We start from the raw sequence: 20260 nt of genomic DNA on the forward strand, positions 1-20260 counted from the left end.
CCTTAATATTGTATTCCATTCAAGTTCAGTTTTAATCTAGAATCCAAAGTCTACCTTATATTCATTCATTTATTCATCCTATAATTACTGAGTGCCTTCTATTGATATATACACATCCTCGTTTTAGGGGACATGGGAGGGAGGGAAAAAAGTAGAATAAGCCAGTCTTGACCTTCGTGCATTTTCACTGAGGACATGGGACATAGAGATGCAGAAAGTTAGGTAATCACGTGAGAGATGGGATGGCTAAGCTTAGAACTAGCTTTCGGCAATGTGATGACAAGGGTACCTCTGTGGGCTTGCAGCGGCTTCATGCCTTCTTTGCATTTGTACCTTTCATACAGAATCCTTAAAGGATGTGGATAATTTGGGGGTAACAGAAGAGGGGAAAGGAGAACTGATAACTGAAGAACTGAACTTAGGCAAATAGTGTTTAGAGAAAGTGAGAAAAACCAGAGAAGGTGAAAAAAGGCTTAAGTTAGTGTAAGTGGGGGCCAGATCACCACGGAAAGCTGGTCTTTATTTTCTCAGACAATGGAGACTTGAGGAAGGTTTTTTTTTTATTTTTTTTTTATTTTTTTATTTTTTTTTTTATTTTTTATTTTTTTTGAGGAAGGTTCTTATGCAAAGAGTAATGTGATGGACGTGGTGCCAGTCAGAGCCACTTCCACTCCCCAGCAGCCTGCACACAGTACGGCACTCATTATGCTGCACTGTCATTATTGATTAGTAGAGGTTCCCCTACCAGACCATGACCTCTCGTTAGCAGGTATGTGTGCCTTCGGCACGAAGCACAGCACCCAAACTGGAGTAGGCGCTGGATATGGTTTCAGTCATAAAACATACTAACTGATAAAGTAGAATTTAAAGCCAAAAAAAAAAAAAAAAATCACAGGGACTGAAGAAAATGTTTCATCCTAGTTTTTAAAAAACTCCACACACCAAGAAGATGAAATCATAAACATATGTGCATTTATCAACATTCTCTATGTACTAATAACAAGATTATGGAGAAAATCGATTTTTAAATCCCAGTATAATTGTGTACTAGCATATTCCCCTTCAATTAAGGAGAAAGGAAGGAAGGAAGGAAGGAAGGAAGGAAGGAAGGAAGGAAGGAAAGAAAGGTGAAGGGAGGAAGGAAGGAAGGAAGGAAGCCAGGAAAAGGAAGGTCAGTTCGGAGACTAAGATCATTCACCCAGGAAGTGGTAAAAAAAGGACTTCACCAGGTGGAAATACCTGCAGGGGGCCATCGAAGGAAGGGGGATAATACACACTTTGTTAGAAGTTGACACCTGAGTGACTGTAGGAAAAAGGAATTGACTCTAAGGTGATGCTGAGATTTCAGGCTTTGGGGACCGGGGGGAGGCTGTCACCAATATGTAGAATTTTTTTAAAAAAATCAAAGAGAGGAATGGCCTGAAAGGCAAGACAATGGCAATGGTTTCAGATATGGACTCAGTGTAGAATTTAGGAGTTGAGAGGGCCCTTAAAGATCATCTAATCTAACACTTCATTATACATGTGAGGGCACAGGAGCTCAAAGAGGTCAGGGGACTTGTCCGCCAAGGCCCCCCCCCTAAGGAAAGCCAATAGGGGAACCCAGGTAGAACTGATTTTCAACAAATGTGGGATAAGACAGCTGTCAGGGATCAGGACTGGAGCTCTGGATCTGGGAATCATCAAGGGTCGGGTGGTTGAAGCCAGGAGAATGGGTGGGGCTTCAGGAGGACAAAGCATAAAGGGCAGAAGGCAGACAGCCAAGTGCTTGGCAAATAATAACAACAGCTAATACTGGGTGCAAGTGTGTGTCAGGTACTCTTCTAAGGGTTTTCACACAGGATATTTAATCCTCTAAAGAACTGTAAAAGGTAGGTGCCTCTGGGACAGAGGAAATGTAAGTGAGAACTCTGAACTCTATCCCCATCCGCCCTGCTCACCACCGTGTCCCAGCACCTGCCTGCACGCTGTCTGGAATTTACCATTCCTATCATCTGATGAGGTGCATCAAAGGGATTGCTCCTCCAGGTTGTTAGGGCTCGTGGATTTCTGCCGAGCTGGAAGTACTTCTGTTCCCAGAATGCCAAGTCTACGACCTTTTCTGGTATTTTGTTTCTCCATCTAACACATTTAGTAAATCTGTGAGACTGGCTGAGATAGAGGTCCCCCCAAAATGGCTTTCCTTTTGCTGCTGCTCTTCTGAAAAGGCACGTTTGCACATGTGGTTTCACTGGATGTCCAGGTGAACTGCCATCTCCTGTAATTAATCTTAAAATGTCTTGAAAGTCATCGACGTGACGATAGTCTTTTAAAGCAGTGATTCCCAGCATCTGTGTATCTGTCACTGATTGATAAAATCTTCTGAGGCTATTCTAGCGCTTTCGTTTGTTCAAAGAATCTGATGGTACAATCACCCACTATTAAAAGCAGATGCAAATGTACTTTTTCATTGCTATTATATCTGATTCAATTACTGTGATGCTATAAAAAAAATGAAATTTTGATCAATATAAGCATCTTTAAGACCACAATCCCAATAGAGTTGTTCCAAACAATGGACTTTTTATCATTTATACAATATACTTTTGTAATATTTTCTGTGATACAATCAGAGATGGAAGAAGAAACAGAATCAGAGTTTTAAATTTAGGTGGGAAGTTGGAGATGATTTTACCAAGCTTCATTTTATAGATTAGGAAGCTGAGACCAAGGAAGGCAAAGCAACTTGCCCAGAGTCTCCTGGCTAGTTCATGACAAAGATAAGCAAGAACTCAATTTTATGGCTCCAATTGAATTTATTTCCAGTTGTGTCTAAAATTACAACACTAGTTTCAATTAAGAACAAATTGAGTATTGTGGATTGCTGCAATTATTTCTGTAATTCATTTTAAAGGAGATTAATATTTATAACAGTTTGATTTCCCTTTAGTATGATAAACTTTAATACCTCTAAATAGTCAAATAAAATTTGAAAATTCAAATTTTTCAGCTTTGTGATTTGTGATAACTTGTACAACTGTAAGAGAGTCTGTTGTATCACTGAGAAAGGATATGTTTTTCTTTTTATTGCAAGTTCCAGGTATCTTTGATTACTTCTTTTACTTGAATGTTAGGTTCCTCTAAACACATTCTTCATTTTCATTAGGATATTTTCAGGGGCAGCGGGGAGCATTCTTTCCTCTAATATTTTCTAAAGAAATATTCCTTTAGGCAATCAAAAGCTTTTTTGGCATCAACACTGGAATTATCATGGGTAATTTGTGCAATTTACAGTCATGTAATAAATTGACGTTTTTCTTACATTATCTGCCAAGGCCCTTTCATGACAAATCCACTTTGATCATGGAAAGATGTGTCATCCCATTAGGTGATTACAGTCTTTTTGGTAATGTCAAGATAAATAATTTCACATCTTGGTTTGCGTGCCATGCAGGTCAATGAGATTCCATTCCTGTTGATGTTCCCTCGGGTGTGGGCAAAACTACTATACAACATGTCTCAGTCCTGAGTTAGGAATTTTCTAGTCTACTAAACCATCACTGGCTAATGAAGGTTTGTTAAATTCTCCTTAGAATTTGTACCTAACATCCTATGGTAAATCTCTCTCTCATAGATGGTGCCTTAACTGATTTTTACAGTTTTTAATGCGTTCTCAGTTTCCTTTTTCTGTGGTGGCAGCATTGAGAAACTGTGTGTGAGGTCCTGTTTGCAGCAATTTCTTCTGCTGACCATCAACTTCCTTTTTTTTTTTTTAACTTTTTTTTGGGGGGGGTTTATTTATTTATGGCTGTGTTGGGTCTTCGCTTCCGCGTGAGGGCTTCCCCCAGCTGCGGCAAGTGGGGGCCACTCCTCATCGCGGTGCGCGGGCCTCTCACCGTCGCGGCCTCTCTCGTTGCGGAGCACAGGCTCCAGACGCGCAGGCTCAGCAAACTGTGGCTCACGGGCCCAGTCGCTCCGCGGCATGTGGGATCTTCCCAGACCAGGGCTCGAACCCGTGTCCCCTGCATTGGCAGGCGGATTCTCAACCACTGCGCCACCAGGGAAGCCCCCCATCCACTTCCTTTTAAAACTCTCCCACTGGTTCTCAGACAGTGAATTCTCCTGCTTCTCTTCCTGCCTGAAAACTGCTTCTCCACCTCCTTGGCTCCTTTGCCTCCTATGATTAAACATAGGGACCCCCTCCAGGACCCACACCTGTTTTCCCTCCTGTGTGTCCACACCTTCTCCTTGGGGTCCTCTCTCACTCTAACCCATGTACATGGTTCCCCAACCTCTACCCCCAGCCCCAAACTCTTCACGTGGGTGTTCTGTTTTCAAAAGAAAAACTGAACTAGTCACCATGGAAAAACAGAGCTTTGTTGGACTTGTTGGCACTTATTCTGTGGCTTTAGTAAGTTTTTATTTTTAATTAAATATGGAGGCACTGTAATGTTTTCAGTATTTAGGGCTCTGAGTGTCTTCATGCAGCTGTGATTGGAGCCACTACAGAGTCTTGGGCTTCGTCCTCTGCCAGGATTCCATCTCCCAGTAACTGTTCCACATCCCCTTGTTTATCTCCTCTCCTGTTCTTCCGTCTAGTTTTTTGCTTTATTTTTCCCAAGGTTATGCATTGCTCATTCTGCTGTTCAAATGGAACCTTGTTCTTTCAGCCTTTCTTATATCCAGATTCCTAGTCCCTTGAGTCAGCAAAGGATTTTTTTTTTTTTTTTTTTGGCTGTGTTGGGTCTTCGTTTCTGTGCGAGGGCTTTCTCTAGTTGTGGCGAGCGGGGGCCACTCTTCATCGCGGTGCGCGGGCCTCTCACTGTCTCGGCCTCTCTTGTTGCGGAGCACAGGCTCCAGACGCGCAGGCTCAGTAGTTGTGGCTCACGGGCCCAGTTGCTCCGCGGCATGTGGGATCCTCCCAGACCAGGGCTCGAACCCGTGTCCCCTGCACTGGCAGGCAGATTCTCAACCACTGCGCCACCAGGGAAGCCCTCAGCAAAGGATTTTAATGCTAAGACCTCCCTCTCTGCTTATCCCGCTTATTTGTCAGACTGTTCTTTCTTCTGAAGGATTCATGCAAACCCATTCCACATAAAGACGTTGGATTCTTTCCTTAGACTTGTTTTTCAAATATACGAAAAGGAATATTATTCCTAGTTCAATCTGTTTCCCTTTTTATAACACCCTGGATTTCCTTTTCTGAAGCCAGTTCTAGTTCTACAGTTTCTTTAGGTCTGGTCTCTCACTTCTTCTGCAAAGTTGATTGGGTCATGACTGGCACATCTAGGTCCTTTGCGCTTCCCACTTATCCATCTTCTCCAGCCACAAGGCAGCAAGCAACTCCTGGGCACAGTGCATCTTTTTGTTCTGCAGCATCCCTGCAGGTCCTGGTAGAAGCCTGTGCTTCCACACGAAGTGCCTCATGAATCAGGAATTTATTGGAAATAGGTCAGACATGTTCACAGGCCTATTGGTGCATTCGGAACCCAATGCAAAGTCTTTAGTAATGAACTAAGTGCCTGACTTCCTTCCAGAGAATAGCGTAAGCACTGAAGGGACCAGAACCTAATGTATGTGATGAAAACTCTCTGATAACGCCTCAAAATTCTTTGTACCCGTCACATTCCATTTAGGCTCATAGTTGGAGAAGGATAGGCAACCGAGTTGACTCACGGAGGACTCACAACCTGTGGTTTTAAAGACTTGGAATCTTCCATGACTCAAATTCTCACTCAGCTTCCTTCCCAGAGGACAAAGGAACTGTTAGTTAGATGTTGGGCAACAATCAGAAGTGTGGTTAAAGGTCCTTCCTCAGGAAAAGTAAACGTTGCTGCTATAGAGAGTTGAATTTTGTCCCCAAAAGGTACGTTCAAGTTCTAATCCCCAGTACCTAGATTGTGACCTTATTTGGAAATAGGGTTTTTGCAGACATAATCAAGTTAAGATGAGGTCATACTGGAGTAAGGCGGGCCCTAGTCCAATAGGACTGGTGTCCTTATAAAAAAAGAAAGACACAGGTATATATACAATGGAATACTACTCAGCCATAAAAAAGAATGAAAATTTGCATTTGCAACAGCATGGATGGACTTGGAGGGTATTATGCTGAGTGAAATAAGTCAGACAGAGAAAGACAAATACTGTATATCACTTACACGTGGAGTCTAAAAACTAGAACAAATTAGTGAATATGACAAAATAGAAACAGACTCACAGATATAGAGAACAAACTAGAGGCTACCAGTGGGGAGAGGGAAGCAGGGGCAAGATAGGAGTAGGGGATTAAGAGGTACAAACTACTATATACAAAATAAATAAGGGAATCCTCCTACACTGTTGGTGGGAAAGTAAATTGGTGCAGCCACTATGGGAAACAGTATGGAGGTTTCTCGAAAAACTAAAAATAGAGTTACCATATGATCCAGCAATCCCATGCCTGGACATATATCTGGAAAAGATGAAAACTCTAATTCGAAAAGATACATGCACCCCAATGTTCATAGCAGTTCTATTTACAATAGCCAGGACATGGAAGCAACCTAAGTGTCCATCAACAGATGAACGGATAGAGAAGATGTGGTGTATATAATATATGCAATGGAATATTACTCAGCCATAAAAAAGAATGAAATAATGCCTTCTGCCACAACATGGATGGACCTAGAGCGTATCATACTAAGTAAAGTTAAGTCAGACAGAGAAAGACAAATATTATATGACATCACTTATATGTGGAATCTAAAAAAAATAGTACTTATTTACAAAACAGAAACAGATTCACAGACATAAAAAACAAACTTATGGTTACTACTGGGGAAGGAGAGAGGGATAAGCTGAGAGTATGGGATTAACAGATGCACACTACCATATATAAAATAGATAAATAACAAGGTCCTACTGTATAGCGCAGGGAACTATATTCAATATATAGTGATAAACTATAATGGAAAAAATAGAAAAAATATAGATATATACATATATGTGTATAACCGAATCACTTCCCTGTGCACCTGAAACTAACACAACATTGTAAATCAACTATACTTCAAAAAAGAAAAATAGGAATAAAAGATAAAATAAATAAGCTACAAGGATATATTGTACAGTGCAGTGAATATAGCCAATATTTTATAATAATTATAAACGGAGTATAACTTTTAAAAATTGTGAATCACCATGTGGTACACCTGAAACTTAGACACTATGTATTGCACATCGACTCTACGTCAATTTTTTTTAAAGTTTTAAAAAATTCAAAGGCTAAAAAAAAAAAAAAAGAAAAAGAAAAGAAAGACACAGACACACACAGAGAGGAGAAAGCCATGTGAAGACAGAGACACACAAGGAGAATCCATGAGACGACAGAGGCAGAACCAAGGAATTCCAAGGACTGCCGGCAACACGGGAAGGTAAGAGGCAGGCAGGGAACAGTCTCTCCTAGAGCTTTTAGAAAGAGCAACACCTTGATTTCAGACGTTTAGCCTTTCGAACCATCAAAGAATAAATTTCTGTTGTTTGAAGACAACCAGTTTGTGGCCATTTGTCAGCAGCCACGGGAAACGAACACAGCTGCCCTGGAGCTGGAGGAGCAGACGCCTGCCACTGGCAGCCACGGCCCCTCCTGGCTCTCACACCGGGGTCACAGGCACCGACGCCTACATCCACGTGCCTGGGGGTGGGGGGGAGGGGGGAGTGCAGGGCTGGGGCAAGCCTCACGCTTTCTCCTGCACAGGTCACACCGGCCTGGATGGCAGAAGCTCTGCTTCAGTTTTCCTGCCACATAACCCCTATCAGATTCTTTCCAGCCTTTTCTTCTAGGAGACTGGATCCTGTTCTTCACCCCCTGTGGCCACTCTCTCCTCCTGCCAAGATCAGGCTGATCACCTGGAGTCACGTGACAACACCCTCTGGTTTCCAATGCGGAGCTGACCTGCTGAGCGAACCTCTTGGCCCCCTGGCATCTGTCTGAGCCGCCGTCTGCCTCTTGTCTCTCAGCAGCTGCGTGCTGGACCTCGGTGGTCCGGGAGGCAGCCCCGCCTCTCAGGTCAGGCTCTCCAGCGGGTACTGCCCACCCTGCCGCCCTACCCACATGGAGCCCCCCTGTGGAGGCCCCTGCACCGCCTCCGGCTCCCCCATCTGAGTCAGGGCAGCAGGCTCGGGATTTTAGACTTCATCAAGCACCGTCCTTAACAAAACTACCAGCTTACGAGAGAGAGGGTTTGGAGCCCAGACCTCAGTACAAACGAACAGATGCTCACCAGCCGGTGACCAAGGAGATGGAACTGATCACGTAATCATGCACGTATCGCACGCACACGCGGAACGAGGCTGGAGTGGACGGCGAGGCTGCTCGGGCCTCGGGAGACAGCCATCTGCTCACCCAGGCTCTGCCAGGCCACCCGAGCCCGAGGGGACCAGACGCTCCAAACACCACACCCATCCTGGGTGGAAGCATCACCCTGAGGTCATCTCAAGCAGTCTCGGGGCCCATGCGAAGCGGGAAGTAACGGGGACCGGTGTGGGGACGGACAGCGTCTTCCCTTCCCACCATAGGATGAAACAGGTTAGTCCGCCAGGCCTCACCTGCACTGTCCATGGTCCCTGTCGCACTCCGGGGTGGCAGCCCCGTCGGTGCCCGTCCTGGAACAGTTGCAGCCTTCGCAGCCGGCCAGCGGGTGGAAGCTGAAGGAATGTGTCTCACACGCATCACACTGGGGCCTGACCGTGCGGGGCGGGCAAAGGCACATGCCCATCATCTCCTCACAAAGGCGCCGGCCGCAGGTGCATGCTGGCCAGGGATGAAGAGACACGGTGAAAGGGTTAGATGCCCCTGACCTCCAGCAGGACTGCACCAGGGCTTCCAGAACCTTCCAAGGGGTCTGGGAGAAAGGTCTTGCTTTTCTTCCCTTATGGCATTACTGAGTGTGGTTTATCTGAAAGGCCCCTTTCTTGGGGCCAAGACCGACCACACCCAACGCTCATGGTGGACACAACGTGCAGGAGCTGAGTGCGGCACAGCTGGAGCTACTGACACCAAGGTAGACACCCTAAGGCGCCCCCTGACCCCGAGCTGCAGTTACATGTCATTCTAACGTGAGGCCTGTCCTCCGTCAGAGGATCAGCTCTTCTCAGGCTCCCTGAAGGGCCTCCGCGTCACCCCAGCGCACTGAGCCCAAGGTCAGGACAGGATGCAGCAGTGGGGCCCTTGTTACGCAAAGGCTGGCCTCCATGCGGGGACTCTGCCCCCTTCACATGGCCTGGGCTGACCCTCGTCGAGGGCTGCAGCACATTTCCTAGATACAGATCCATGGCCTCCTCATTCAGTGAGGAGTACGCCCTGTGACCCTGGCTCTCCTCCCACCTCAACTGAGCTTTGGTTAGGCTGCAAAAACTGAAGCCTAACCTATTCCACTAAGAAGAGAACTGAGCTGTCCAATATTTTGATGCTTAAGGCTATTTACCTTCACCTGCTTTGCCAAGCGCATGGGTCACATAGCATGGGAAACATAAATATTTATCTTCTAGAACCTTGCTACTCATAGTGTGGTCCCTAGATGAGCAGCATGGGTATACTCTGAGTGGTTACTGGAAATGCAGACTCTCAGGCCTGAGAGTCAGAATCTGCATTTTCACAAGATTCCCAGGTGAGTCTCCAGCACAGAGATATTCAAGAAACCTGGCCCCAGGTGAGCTTCATCCACCTGGGACCAGAGATGACCTTGGCTGACCTGAACATGCACTTACGCTTGCAGTGCGGGAATCCGTAGTAGCCCATTTGACAGCGGGTACACTGCCGCCCAATGACATGGGGCCGGCATGGGCACTGCCCGCCCTCTGGGCTGCAGCGATGGCCAATGGCCCCGGCGGGGTGGCACTCACAAGGCAGTGCGCCGTCATGGTAAAGGGCCACCAGGGACCTGGCAGAATCCTTACAGAATCCAGAGGCTTTCTGGGGGCTGTGGAAACAAAAACTCATGGTGAGATCCTGGGAGGCGTGCCCAGAAACGGTCCCAACCTTCCTCTTCCCACATGCCTCACCAAGCAGTGTTTTGGGGGAGGGGCTCTGGAGTTTGGGAGGAAGTTAGAGAAAACCCCACCCCTGGACTCACAGTGGGTGCCAGCCACCCCTCCTCCCATCCCCATCCACTCCAGGACACATCACAGGACGCTGGGTGGGAACTTTCGGTGGCTGGAATAAATGGGTGAAAATTCACCTATAGGATGAATTGTATGGTGTGTGGATTATATCTCAATAAAGTAGTCACCAAAAAAATTTACACCTACATGTGTAATGATACACCAGTTAGAATAATAATGAGGAGGAGGTGAATTGCCAACATTTATTGAACATGTGTGTTAGAATTTTTGCCTACACCTCACTTAACCTCACAACCACCTAACCAATTAGGCCCTAAGCCCCATTTCACAGATAAGGCAACTGAGGGTCCTAGAAATTAGGCAGGATTCCCGAGGCCACAGAGCTACGAAGTGGTCGAGCAGGTACTCAAACCCATAGCTGTTTGACCTCAGAGCCTTTGCTCTAAATATTTTCTACGCAGGAGGCATCTGGCCCCCGGGAGCCTCAGTTCCTCGGGAAGCCTACAGGGGGCAGGGTGGGCCTGCAGAAAAGAATGGCAGGAGCTGATACTCAGGGCGGTTCTAGGCTGTTAGCATTCAGGGACCCACAGAGGGAAGACGGGGAGGTCCACCCCTCTGTGATGCTCCCCACTCAATCAGAGGGCAAAGGAGAGTGGGAATCAGGGCTCACATGCCTCCCCCTGGAGGAAGCCCTGTGTGGTATCTTAGGAATCTGAGTCGGCCAAGAGGAAGCAGGGAGGAGGAAGAGAAACTCCCAAGCAGCCTGTGAATCCCAGCTTGGAGGGTGGTCTGTTAAGATCAAAGCTGAGGAGGGAAATCTCGCCCAGATGTGCACAATGGCTGTAGCATGCGCTGAGGACCCGGGACTCAGTGCCACTCCCTCAGGCTCCCAGAGGAAGAAGACAGACCCAAGGGCCACCCCTCCCTGGGCCTCTTGCTCTGGTCGGGAATGTGGGAGAGCTGCATGCCTCCCAGGGCCTTTCCACAGAGGATACTTACTCAATATAAAAACTGTCCCCTCCACAATTGGTGACAAACTCAGATGACTTGTCCACTGATTTTCTGTGAAGGATTTGGTAGTCGTAATTCTCCGCAGGCACCACTAGGACACGGACCTAAAGGGAAGCTGTCGGCATGTCTTTGGATTTCCAACAGCACGGCATACCTACGGCTCTCCATCACACTTTCTCTTCGCTAAGATCAACGTGCTTTATTGTTAAGTCCAAAACCAAATGAAACAGGATTTATGAAAAAAGAATCACAGAACAACCCTAAGCCAGTGTTGAAGGCTCAGGCCATGTTTCCATGCAGGAAATGATAAGTCTGGGGCAGACCTCCTGGAGCACCTGCTCAGAGAAGCAGCAGCCTCGGGTGCTGGGCAAGGACAGGAGACGTCAGGGGTGAGCAGGGGCCTGTTAGGACAGCCAGGGCCCTGTGTGATCCATGCCTGGGATGACCCTGGATCTCCAGAGGTTGGTTGCAGTTTGTGTTTTTAAATGTGAGCAAACCGAAATGGCAGGACCAATGGGGAAACTCACATGGTGGCTTGCCCCTGAAATTCATATCCTATCAGATACTCTATTATGAATAATTGTAGCCCCGGTCTTTAAAAATACTGCGCAGTTCTCTATACCTGTATAAACCAGACTGCGCCAGTAACAAATGCTGCAGGAAATTTCAAACATCTTCGTCAACTACTCACCAACTTACGGCTTACAGAGTCTACTGCTCTCATGTTATTCAGTTCAATAAACATTGCCAAGTACGTGTGCCAGGTGGTGTTCCAGGCACAGGGGATACAACATGAATAAAGTCAGGCCCCTGTCCCTAGGAAGATGACATCCTCAGAGAGAGAGGAGGCATGAGCAAGAACTGGAGGGCCACAGAGCAGGCCTGGGCAGTGCTTCCTGGCTCTCCAAGGCTTTACAGGCATTGGGTGACCACGATTCCATCGACCAAGGTAAAGAACTGGGTAGGGGGTGCCCGGGGCTGGGCTGGTAACAGGCTAAGGTGGAGGGACTTGTGAGCTCTCTGGCTATGGGGATGTGCAGTAGATGGTCCTAGAGCTCAGGAAAGATGAGAAATGAGTTCACAGATGTGGGTGTCATTCGCACAGAGGAGAGAACAGAATCGACAGGCACAGACGATGTTATTCAAAGAGAAATCTTAGAACAAGGGGGCTCACCGTCGAGGCAGAGGGAACGGCGACATATGGGGATGAAGGGAAAGAGAAATCATTGAAGGAGCAGTGGAGAAAGTGGGAAAAGAACAAGAGAAAGTAGCTATGGAAGCCAATAAGAAAGAAATTTTCAAGAACAAATGAGTGTTCAATGCTTCAGAGAGAGACCTGTCAGATGACATTGAGGAGGGGCTGAAGGAGAGGGCTCCAGGCTCGTGCAGGGAGGTTTTTCTTCCTAGTCACTTCTCTATTATTCTGCTTTCCCTTGATTTTAATTGTCAAAGAAAGACTTTTTTTTTTGGTAAAGTTAGCTGTAAAATTTAAACACTTTTCTATAAATCTGGCTTCAATTCCTTGGAGGAATTATTGTCATGAGCCAAAACTGACACACAGAGCAGCCAACCAAGGCAACCACGTGAAGAGCAAGCTGAGAAATAAGTAGAACGCACCCAAACTAAGGACTTTCCTTCTGGAACCTTCACAGTCACGGCCACCTCCGGCTCCGAGATGTCAAACTCAACCTGATCTCCGGCGATCACTTGGTCCCGGCAGCCAAGCACATGGGGGCAAAAAGAGGCACGGAAGATGCCTGGGGGCAGAGAGAGGCGTTCCTATCACACCCCTGCCAAGGCAGGTGAGCCCTGCAGCCGGCCCTGCTCCCCGCAGCTCACCTGGCTGCAGCCACCCTCTGTCCACAGACACCTGCGCCAGGAACGTCGGATGCACCGGTTGATAAAAATGGACCACAATGACATATCGACCCGGACGCGGTACGAGTCCTCGCAAGGTCACTTGGTTCTGGGTGGGAAAAAATATATTCCTCAAGCTGCAGAGTTATGAATAATTAGAATCACGGGATATTTTGAGGTTAAAAACCAAAACAACCTCAGTATATACCCAAGAGAAGTGAAAATCCACATTCACACAAAACTTTCCCTTGAACATTTAGAGCGGCTTTATTTGTGATCACAGACACTGGAAACAAACCAAATAACCCTCAGCTGCGGAATGGACAAACCAACAGTGGGACAACCATAAAAGATGCTGGAGGGAGTGACATTTGGTAAAATCACTTTGGAAAACTATGTGGTGGTTTTTACCAAAGTTGAACATATAACTGAGCAATTGCATTCCTAGGTATTTAACAACAGAAAGGCACAACGTGTGTGCAAAAGGCCATACAAGAATGTTCCCAGCATTCAAGCACTACTTGTAATAACCGTGTAACAAAGGGTCAGACTCCATTTTTCATGTTTGACAGTTTTCAAGCTCCATCACTCACCTATTGCCTTTTGTCCTACACCTGGACAAGCTGATAAGAAAGCCCAGGTGTTCATCCCTTGGCACACGTGGGAAGTTCTAACCACACAAATTCCAGCCCATGGGAGAGGGAGCCCTCACCCAGACTCCCCCCCCCACCCCCTCCTAACCACAATGAAAACCAGATTCAGACCCCAGTGCTTGCTCAGGTTTGAGTGTGAGCCCTGCTCTCCCCAGAAAGCCTCACTATGTGAGTAATAAGTCTTTTCAAACCGCAAAAAAACCCTACAAGACTAACAACAATAAAAGATTATCTTTCAGATGAGAGCTGTGCCTTGGAGGGTGACTGACTAAAGGTCATACGCTAATTTTATAGCAAAACCAGAAGTAGAGCTCTACTGTCATGATTTCAATTCATTTCCCCCTATTATTCTAGGTCGCCTTGCCCATACGGGATCTTATGAAATTTTCTCTCCCAAATCCTGTTAATTTCCTATCTTGATGTAATGTGAACTGACACAAGCCATCTCTAGGATTAGAAGGACATAATGGCATCAGAACAAACATTAAGTCCTGCAACTGTGTAGTTTACAGTGAAAAAAAGGTGTATTCCCTTCATATACTTCACCTTTGTGCTCTAGATGATTAATCAATATGTGTTTATTGGGAATGTCCGGCCTACAAGTTGGGGCCACAAAAAATTTGTTAGAGTTCTAAAAGCGCTTATGTTCTGATTTGGGAAGATAATTAATGACTCAACAACGTTAAGTAGCAGTAGCCCATGAAAATATGACCTATCCTAAGATGGGTCATGAAAAATTGCCAAATGACTATGTAGACAGCGATGCAGGAGGGAAAAGGAGCGTCAGGATGGGGCGGCCACAGACAGGATTAACCGGATGCCTCATGCCTGGGATTCTCCACAGATGAGAGCAGAGGTGCTCAAACTTTAGGGGCATCCAAATCCCCTGGAGGATTTGTTAAAGCACAGATTGCTGGGCCCCTCTCCAGAGTTTCTAATTCAATAGTTCTGGGGTGACGCCTGCAGATTTGCATTTCTAACAAGTTCCCAGGGGATGGGGCTGGTTGGGGCCACACTTTGAGAACCACTGGTTTACGAGCAACACACAGAGGGGGAGCCCTACCTGTGGGGCCTTCAAGGTGACTCCAGTAACAGCGTCAGCAGAAGGTAAAGGGTCCTGGGGCAGGAGAGGGGAAAACCCACCGCTCGGAACATCCAAAATTAATGCTGTTGGAGGAGTTTCAGGGACCAAGGAGATACAGGTGGCACTGAAAAGGAGAATACTGAAAAATAACCAAAACCCGAAGAACTGTCCCCCGGTGAAGATACAGAGTCTAAGCATCAAAAGGATCCAGAGAACCACCAGCCTGTGGAGATCTTTATACAAACATACTCAGTGCTCTGGATTGGCCAAGTGTATTCTGGCTGCCCACTTAATACAATAAGCTAAGACAGAAAAAAAAAAATCTTAATTTTGAAGGAAAGTAAGCTAGATGGAAACTTTTTAAAACTTCCCTCTCTAGGACTAAAATTCATTGTTAAATGAGATCAATGCAATGAAACATTATTATTCACCTCTAAACATCAATGTTGACATAGAACTATACAAAAACAAAGAGAACACATGCCTATCATTTCTTTTAGGCACAGCCAGATTTCATTGTCTTGGTGGTTTCAACCATGTGCATAAGATGTCATGACTGTATCCATAAATTATTTTTGAGTCTACATCCAAACAACCTTCCCAAAATCCCAATAATCATTGGTTAGCTAATTCTCATAACATAGTTGTGAGATGGGTCATTATTTTCATGTTTTTTAAAATGAGGAGTCTCAGACATAGAGATGAAAGGATTGGAACAAAGTTGAGCCTTGACAAGGCTCAGAATAGAACTTCAGCGTAACTGCCCTCAAGGGTGAGGCTTAACCATTTCCCCCAGTTGCTACTGTGTCAGCTTCCTGATATAATGGAATTCTGGAAAGATTGCTGGAATGAATGATTTAGCTCTCTCTGGTTTTTTTTAATGCATCACCAGCCTTTAGCACCTTGGCCTGTGATCACTTCTGAAGTTAAATATAAATCTACAGCCTTAAAAGCATTAAGTATCACTCAGCACAAACAAGGGATAAAGGAAGGAAACACATTACCTTTCATTAACAAATCTCCCATAACTGGCAATGCATTTGACGTGAGGTCTCAAATATTCCATTGAGAATTCTTCAGTGGGTATGATACAAATCTGATGCTGTCGAGCAAATACAAGAAGGTACGTCCCAGTTATCAGCAAAGTCAAGGTTATAGCCAAACACATTCTTTTAGAAAAGCTGTTAAGGGCTTCCCTGGTGGCACAGTGGTTAAGAATCCACCTGCCAATGCAGGGGACACGGGTTCAAGCCCTGGTCCGGGAAGATCCCACATGCCGTGGAGCAACTAAGCCCGTGCACCACAATTACTTAAGCCTGCGCACCTAGAGCCTGTGCTCCGCAACAAGAGAAGCCACCGCAATGAGAAGCCCGCGCACCGCAACGAAGAGTAGCCCCTGCTCCCCACAGCTAGAGAAAAGCCCGCACGCAGCAACGAAGACCCAACAACAACAACAACAAAAAGCCGTTAAGAATTCATCCAGAGGAATTATAACTATTATTGTAAAGCAGTAAAAATCATAGGATAGCACTCCCTCTGGCATCATTACGTCCAACAAATCCTTTTTACTATTATGCAGGATCACTGACTAAATTGCTCTTGGAATAATTATATGAATAAACAAAATCATGTGAAAGTTCAAAGACAACTCTCTGTCAGCGACTTTTGACAGTTTTTTCTCTCCTGCCTTGGGCCGATGCTGGCTCTTCAGACCCCTTGGCAGGGAGAGGCAGGGATGTGGTGGGCAACCAGGGAGCCCGCTGTTCAGAAAGAGGGTTGCTCCCACTACAAACAATCCTTCTCAATAGAGGATGACTTGTATCTCAGGCACATTTGGGCTCTGTCTCCAGAGCTAGTTTCTGAGTCACACAAGAAATTCAGTCATTAACTTAATACTTCTTATTTTAAATCAAAACTATTACCTGCTTGATCACAAAGCTATTTGGTAACAACAAAATTTTAATTGAACACCTACTATATGCCAGGCACTGAGATGGTGGGATTCTGCAAGACCAAGATGGACACACTCCTGCCTTCATGGAGCTTATTTTCCAGTCAGCCTTGACTCTGAATGACATCTGACAATTTCAAAAGGGCAAACTTATGCTTAAAAGAAGGACGTTCAGCCCCATTATAATTTCCAAAAATGAAGAGGTTAAGATTCACTTGACTTATTATGTTTAAAAAGAGTCATTATTTTAAAAAGTCTTAAATTATTATATAGTTTACATAATAATGTTTAAAAACTAAACTCCAGGTAGTTCTTAAGAGAAAGCTCAACATTTTTAATACTGTCAAGCACAAATATTTAAAACATATTAGAACAGGCTGGCCTGGCATTTCCCAGAGTGATACATGCTTAATATTAACAGTATCAGGAAGTTGCTTCATGCTTAGATAATCTTATGTTCCCTGAGATATTTATTGTAAACCTGACCACCCCTTCCTAGCCCAGATCCCACTGCCTCTATTTATCACAATTCTCAATATTTAAGTTATGCTATTAAAAGGGTATTTAATCTGCCAAAGCTGGCATTTTAACTCTTAATAGTATATATCTAATTAATTGAAAATACTCTTCTTGAAATTGAGTAACAATGGTCTGGAAAAAAATACCAGGTGATTACAACCTTGAAAATTCTGAAGGAATCTGCCAAGAAGCTAATAGACATAATAAAATAGTAAAGTGGAAAGAAAATAAACAGTAACTAATGGCACTTCTATACACCAGCAATAATAATAAACTAGGAAATATCACGACAAAAGATAGTTCATTCATAATAGTAACAACAAATACAAATTAATGAAATGGTGTTTTGTGAAGTGTGTTCAAATTTGATGACTAAACTTTATTGGATGCTATAGAAAAGGCTCCAACAAATGAAGAGGCAAAACAGATTTCTAGATGGGAAAATAAACATCATAACACTGGCAATTCTCTGCAGGTTAACTTTATAGCTGTAACACAAACCCAGCCAAAACTTTAATAAGCTTTTAAAAATATATATGGTTACCAATAAAAATACTTCTAACATTCAGTGGTCAAAACAGAAGCGTACCAGAAGGAATCGGGCCATCCGTGCTTTGAGCCAAACGTCTGCATCTTCTAACAGCTCGTACACAGCAAGGCGACTCCTGCTGTCGGTCACAGCGCTCCGGCAGAGGACGCTACAAGAGGAAACAGTTTTCTTAACCGGACTCCCCTGGTCTCCCTCACTTTATGCCCTGTGGGGTTGCTGATTGCGCTTCAGTTTCTCCTGTTGTTAACCAGGTCACTGGCAATGAATTTCCCCGGAGGTGGAGTTTAGGAGGGATGCAGCCCATGATCAGTAGGGGAAAAAGAACCTTCCCACTGTGTTCTGAGTTGCACCTCTCAGGGCTGACGGCCTTGCGCACCTTCTCCACCCAGCTTTATAATACTTGGTTTGGTCATCTGGAGAAAGAGCCCCAGGGCCAGTAATGTCTGATGTCTAAGACACAGCCTTCTTGGAAATTTACCAATATTGTTGGTACTGTTGGAGATGAAAGTTGCCTACTGACCTCACAATGACCATCTCATGCCGCGTCAGTAATGAGGCTGAGAAGCCCCGAGTTTGCCTTTAGAATCTCAGTCTGTTCCTCCTAATCCTCCTTCCCTCCATGGCATCAGAGGACATACAGAGCTCAGGAACATTTAAAGTAAGATTCTGAACTAAAGAATACAGCCTCGTAGTAAAACCCATAAAGGAAGTATTATTTGAGGAATGCTTCTGACTTCATCCTCTAAAGTAGCAACTTTTCGGTCTATAAATATAATTTGGAACTAGAGACATGCTAAGAGAAAATGACCATCTCTGCAAAACGTCTGAAATAATGCAATACTTCTGAGGTGAGAATTAAAATGAGATAGTGTATAAAGAGCCATGGTTTGTGGCATACATTAGAAACTCAATAAATAGCTGTTTTCTTTTCCCTTTTGTGCATGTGTGTGGGTGTGAATACATGTGTCAATTAAAATGTATTTCTATTGGATTCAACCATAACTCTGGGAGTTAAATATATTAAGTAACTATATTAAGTGACTCCCTTAGATTGAGGTTTATCCTCTATTCAATTCTTACTAAGAGTAGACTAACAGTAATAACTGGATAATTGAATCATTAGTGATCACCTCTCTTATGGAGGGCAGATCAGATTTATCAGAGTTATCACAGCACTATTTTGGAAAGCGGTGTTCCTACGAGCACCACTACTTTTCTGTTGGGATATTGTTTTTTAACAACATAGTTAGACCTCACTTGAGAAATGCTGGGAAAGGTTCAAACCTCAGCAGGAGAAGATGCCATGTTGAAAGGGTCTGTCATTTGAAATAGATTTTTACGGGTCAAATATTTTCCAATTGCATCATATTTTTGGACTCTATTACTTGAAGCCTGGTCATTTTCACTTATCCACATGACATGCAAAGTAGAGAAAAAGGAAATATTTTAGACAAGTGAAAAGATACCATGGGACTTCCCTAGGAGTGGTTAAATACAATAATAGTGATTCCTAGTCTAATGCAGTATTGTCTTGGAAATCTAATGATTGAGAACTTTGGTGTTGTCACCACGTCCAAAGCCTAAATGATCTGCAGAATATCATGTACTTCTCTCCTTAAAACACCATTCAGACAAAGGTCCTGAAACAATGCTTATGGCTTGTGGAACCCTGGAAGGGTGTTCTTTCTCTCTTTAGTTTTGAAATCACTCCTCTGCTTGGCATAGATAGTCTCAGCCTCTTCTGAGATAGTCAAGAGTCACGAAGGTCATTAAGAATGTTTCCTCCTGTTTGCTGGGCCATCTCCACTTTCTACCCTGTGGAGCAGGGATCAAGCCCTGATCTGCAAGGTGGAAGGGGTCAGAGAGCTGAACTGGAGGGTGGGCTTGGTTGGATGGGGTATGGAGAAGCCATGGCCCCAGGCCCTGTGGCCAACAGTCTCCAGGACTCAGGGGGCAAGTGTACATCCCAGTGGTGGCTGATGTCACCTATAGATGAAACTAGTATTTTCAGAAAATGACAGAACATTCTAGGGAACTATTCTGGGCCATCTGGTGTTCCTATTAAAAATGCATATATAATTACATTCTTTGTTTCTTTTTTTAATCATCATCCCAGAGAAAAGGGAATATTAGATTTTTTAAGGTTTTGAAAAGAAACTTTCACAGTTTATTCCGTAGGGTTGCCAAGAGTGTGATATTAATTTAATAACCATTTCATCAAGTCTCATAAAATTTTCCAATCTAAGCTACCAAAAGTTAACATTTTTCATAAGTTCTTTTATTTGCAAAACAGGGAAAATGTCCAACTACCTCAAGTCATCTTGAGTTAGACAAAAAGCACATAAACATAGAGGTTATAAAATGTTCAAGGTCTTGGCCAAGAATTGGGAGGGTTCACTGTAGTTATCACCCCCCTGCCCTCTCAGGAGCCTCTGCCTTCCAGTGCCATTTATTCTACAATTAATTTCATGGGGAAACATCCCTTGCACTGATTCTTTAATTAAAGTATACTCTGAACATTTGCATACATCTTTAAACATTATGCAAAGAAAACA

At 44.6% G+C, this 20260-nt stretch overlaps 1 protein-coding gene across 7 annotated transcripts in view; it reads right to left on the bottom strand.

Moving 5' to 3' along the window:
• The window catches only part of LAMA3 (laminin subunit alpha 3), a 241691-nt gene that overhangs the window by 92701 nt on the left and 128730 nt on the right, over positions 1-20260 (bottom strand). For all 7 annotated transcript variants that reach the window (XR_014234427.1, XR_014234428.1, XM_082355461.1 and 4 more), the window contains 8 exons: positions 17745-17853; positions 15690-15787; positions 14665-14809; positions 12931-13057; positions 12709-12848; positions 11080-11195; positions 9727-9938; positions 8566-8770 (listed from right to left, as the gene is read on the bottom strand). Coding sequence is in view for 5 of the 7 variants with exons in the window: in XM_082355461.1 (XP_082211587.1) it covers positions 8566-8770; positions 9727-9938; positions 11080-11195; positions 12709-12848; positions 12931-13057; positions 14665-14809; positions 15690-15787; positions 17745-17853 (1152 nt within the window). In the remaining 2 variants the exon portion in view is untranslated. The remainder of the gene's footprint in view (positions 1-8565; positions 8771-9726; positions 9939-11079; positions 11196-12708; positions 12849-12930; positions 13058-14664; positions 14810-15689; positions 15788-17744; positions 17854-20260) is intronic.

The sequence above is a fragment of the Balaenoptera borealis genome (assembly GCF_965194805.1).
Source record: "Balaenoptera borealis genome assembly, chromosome: 14".
Classification (NCBI taxonomy): Eukaryota; Metazoa; Chordata; class Mammalia; order Artiodactyla; family Balaenopteridae; genus Balaenoptera; species Balaenoptera borealis.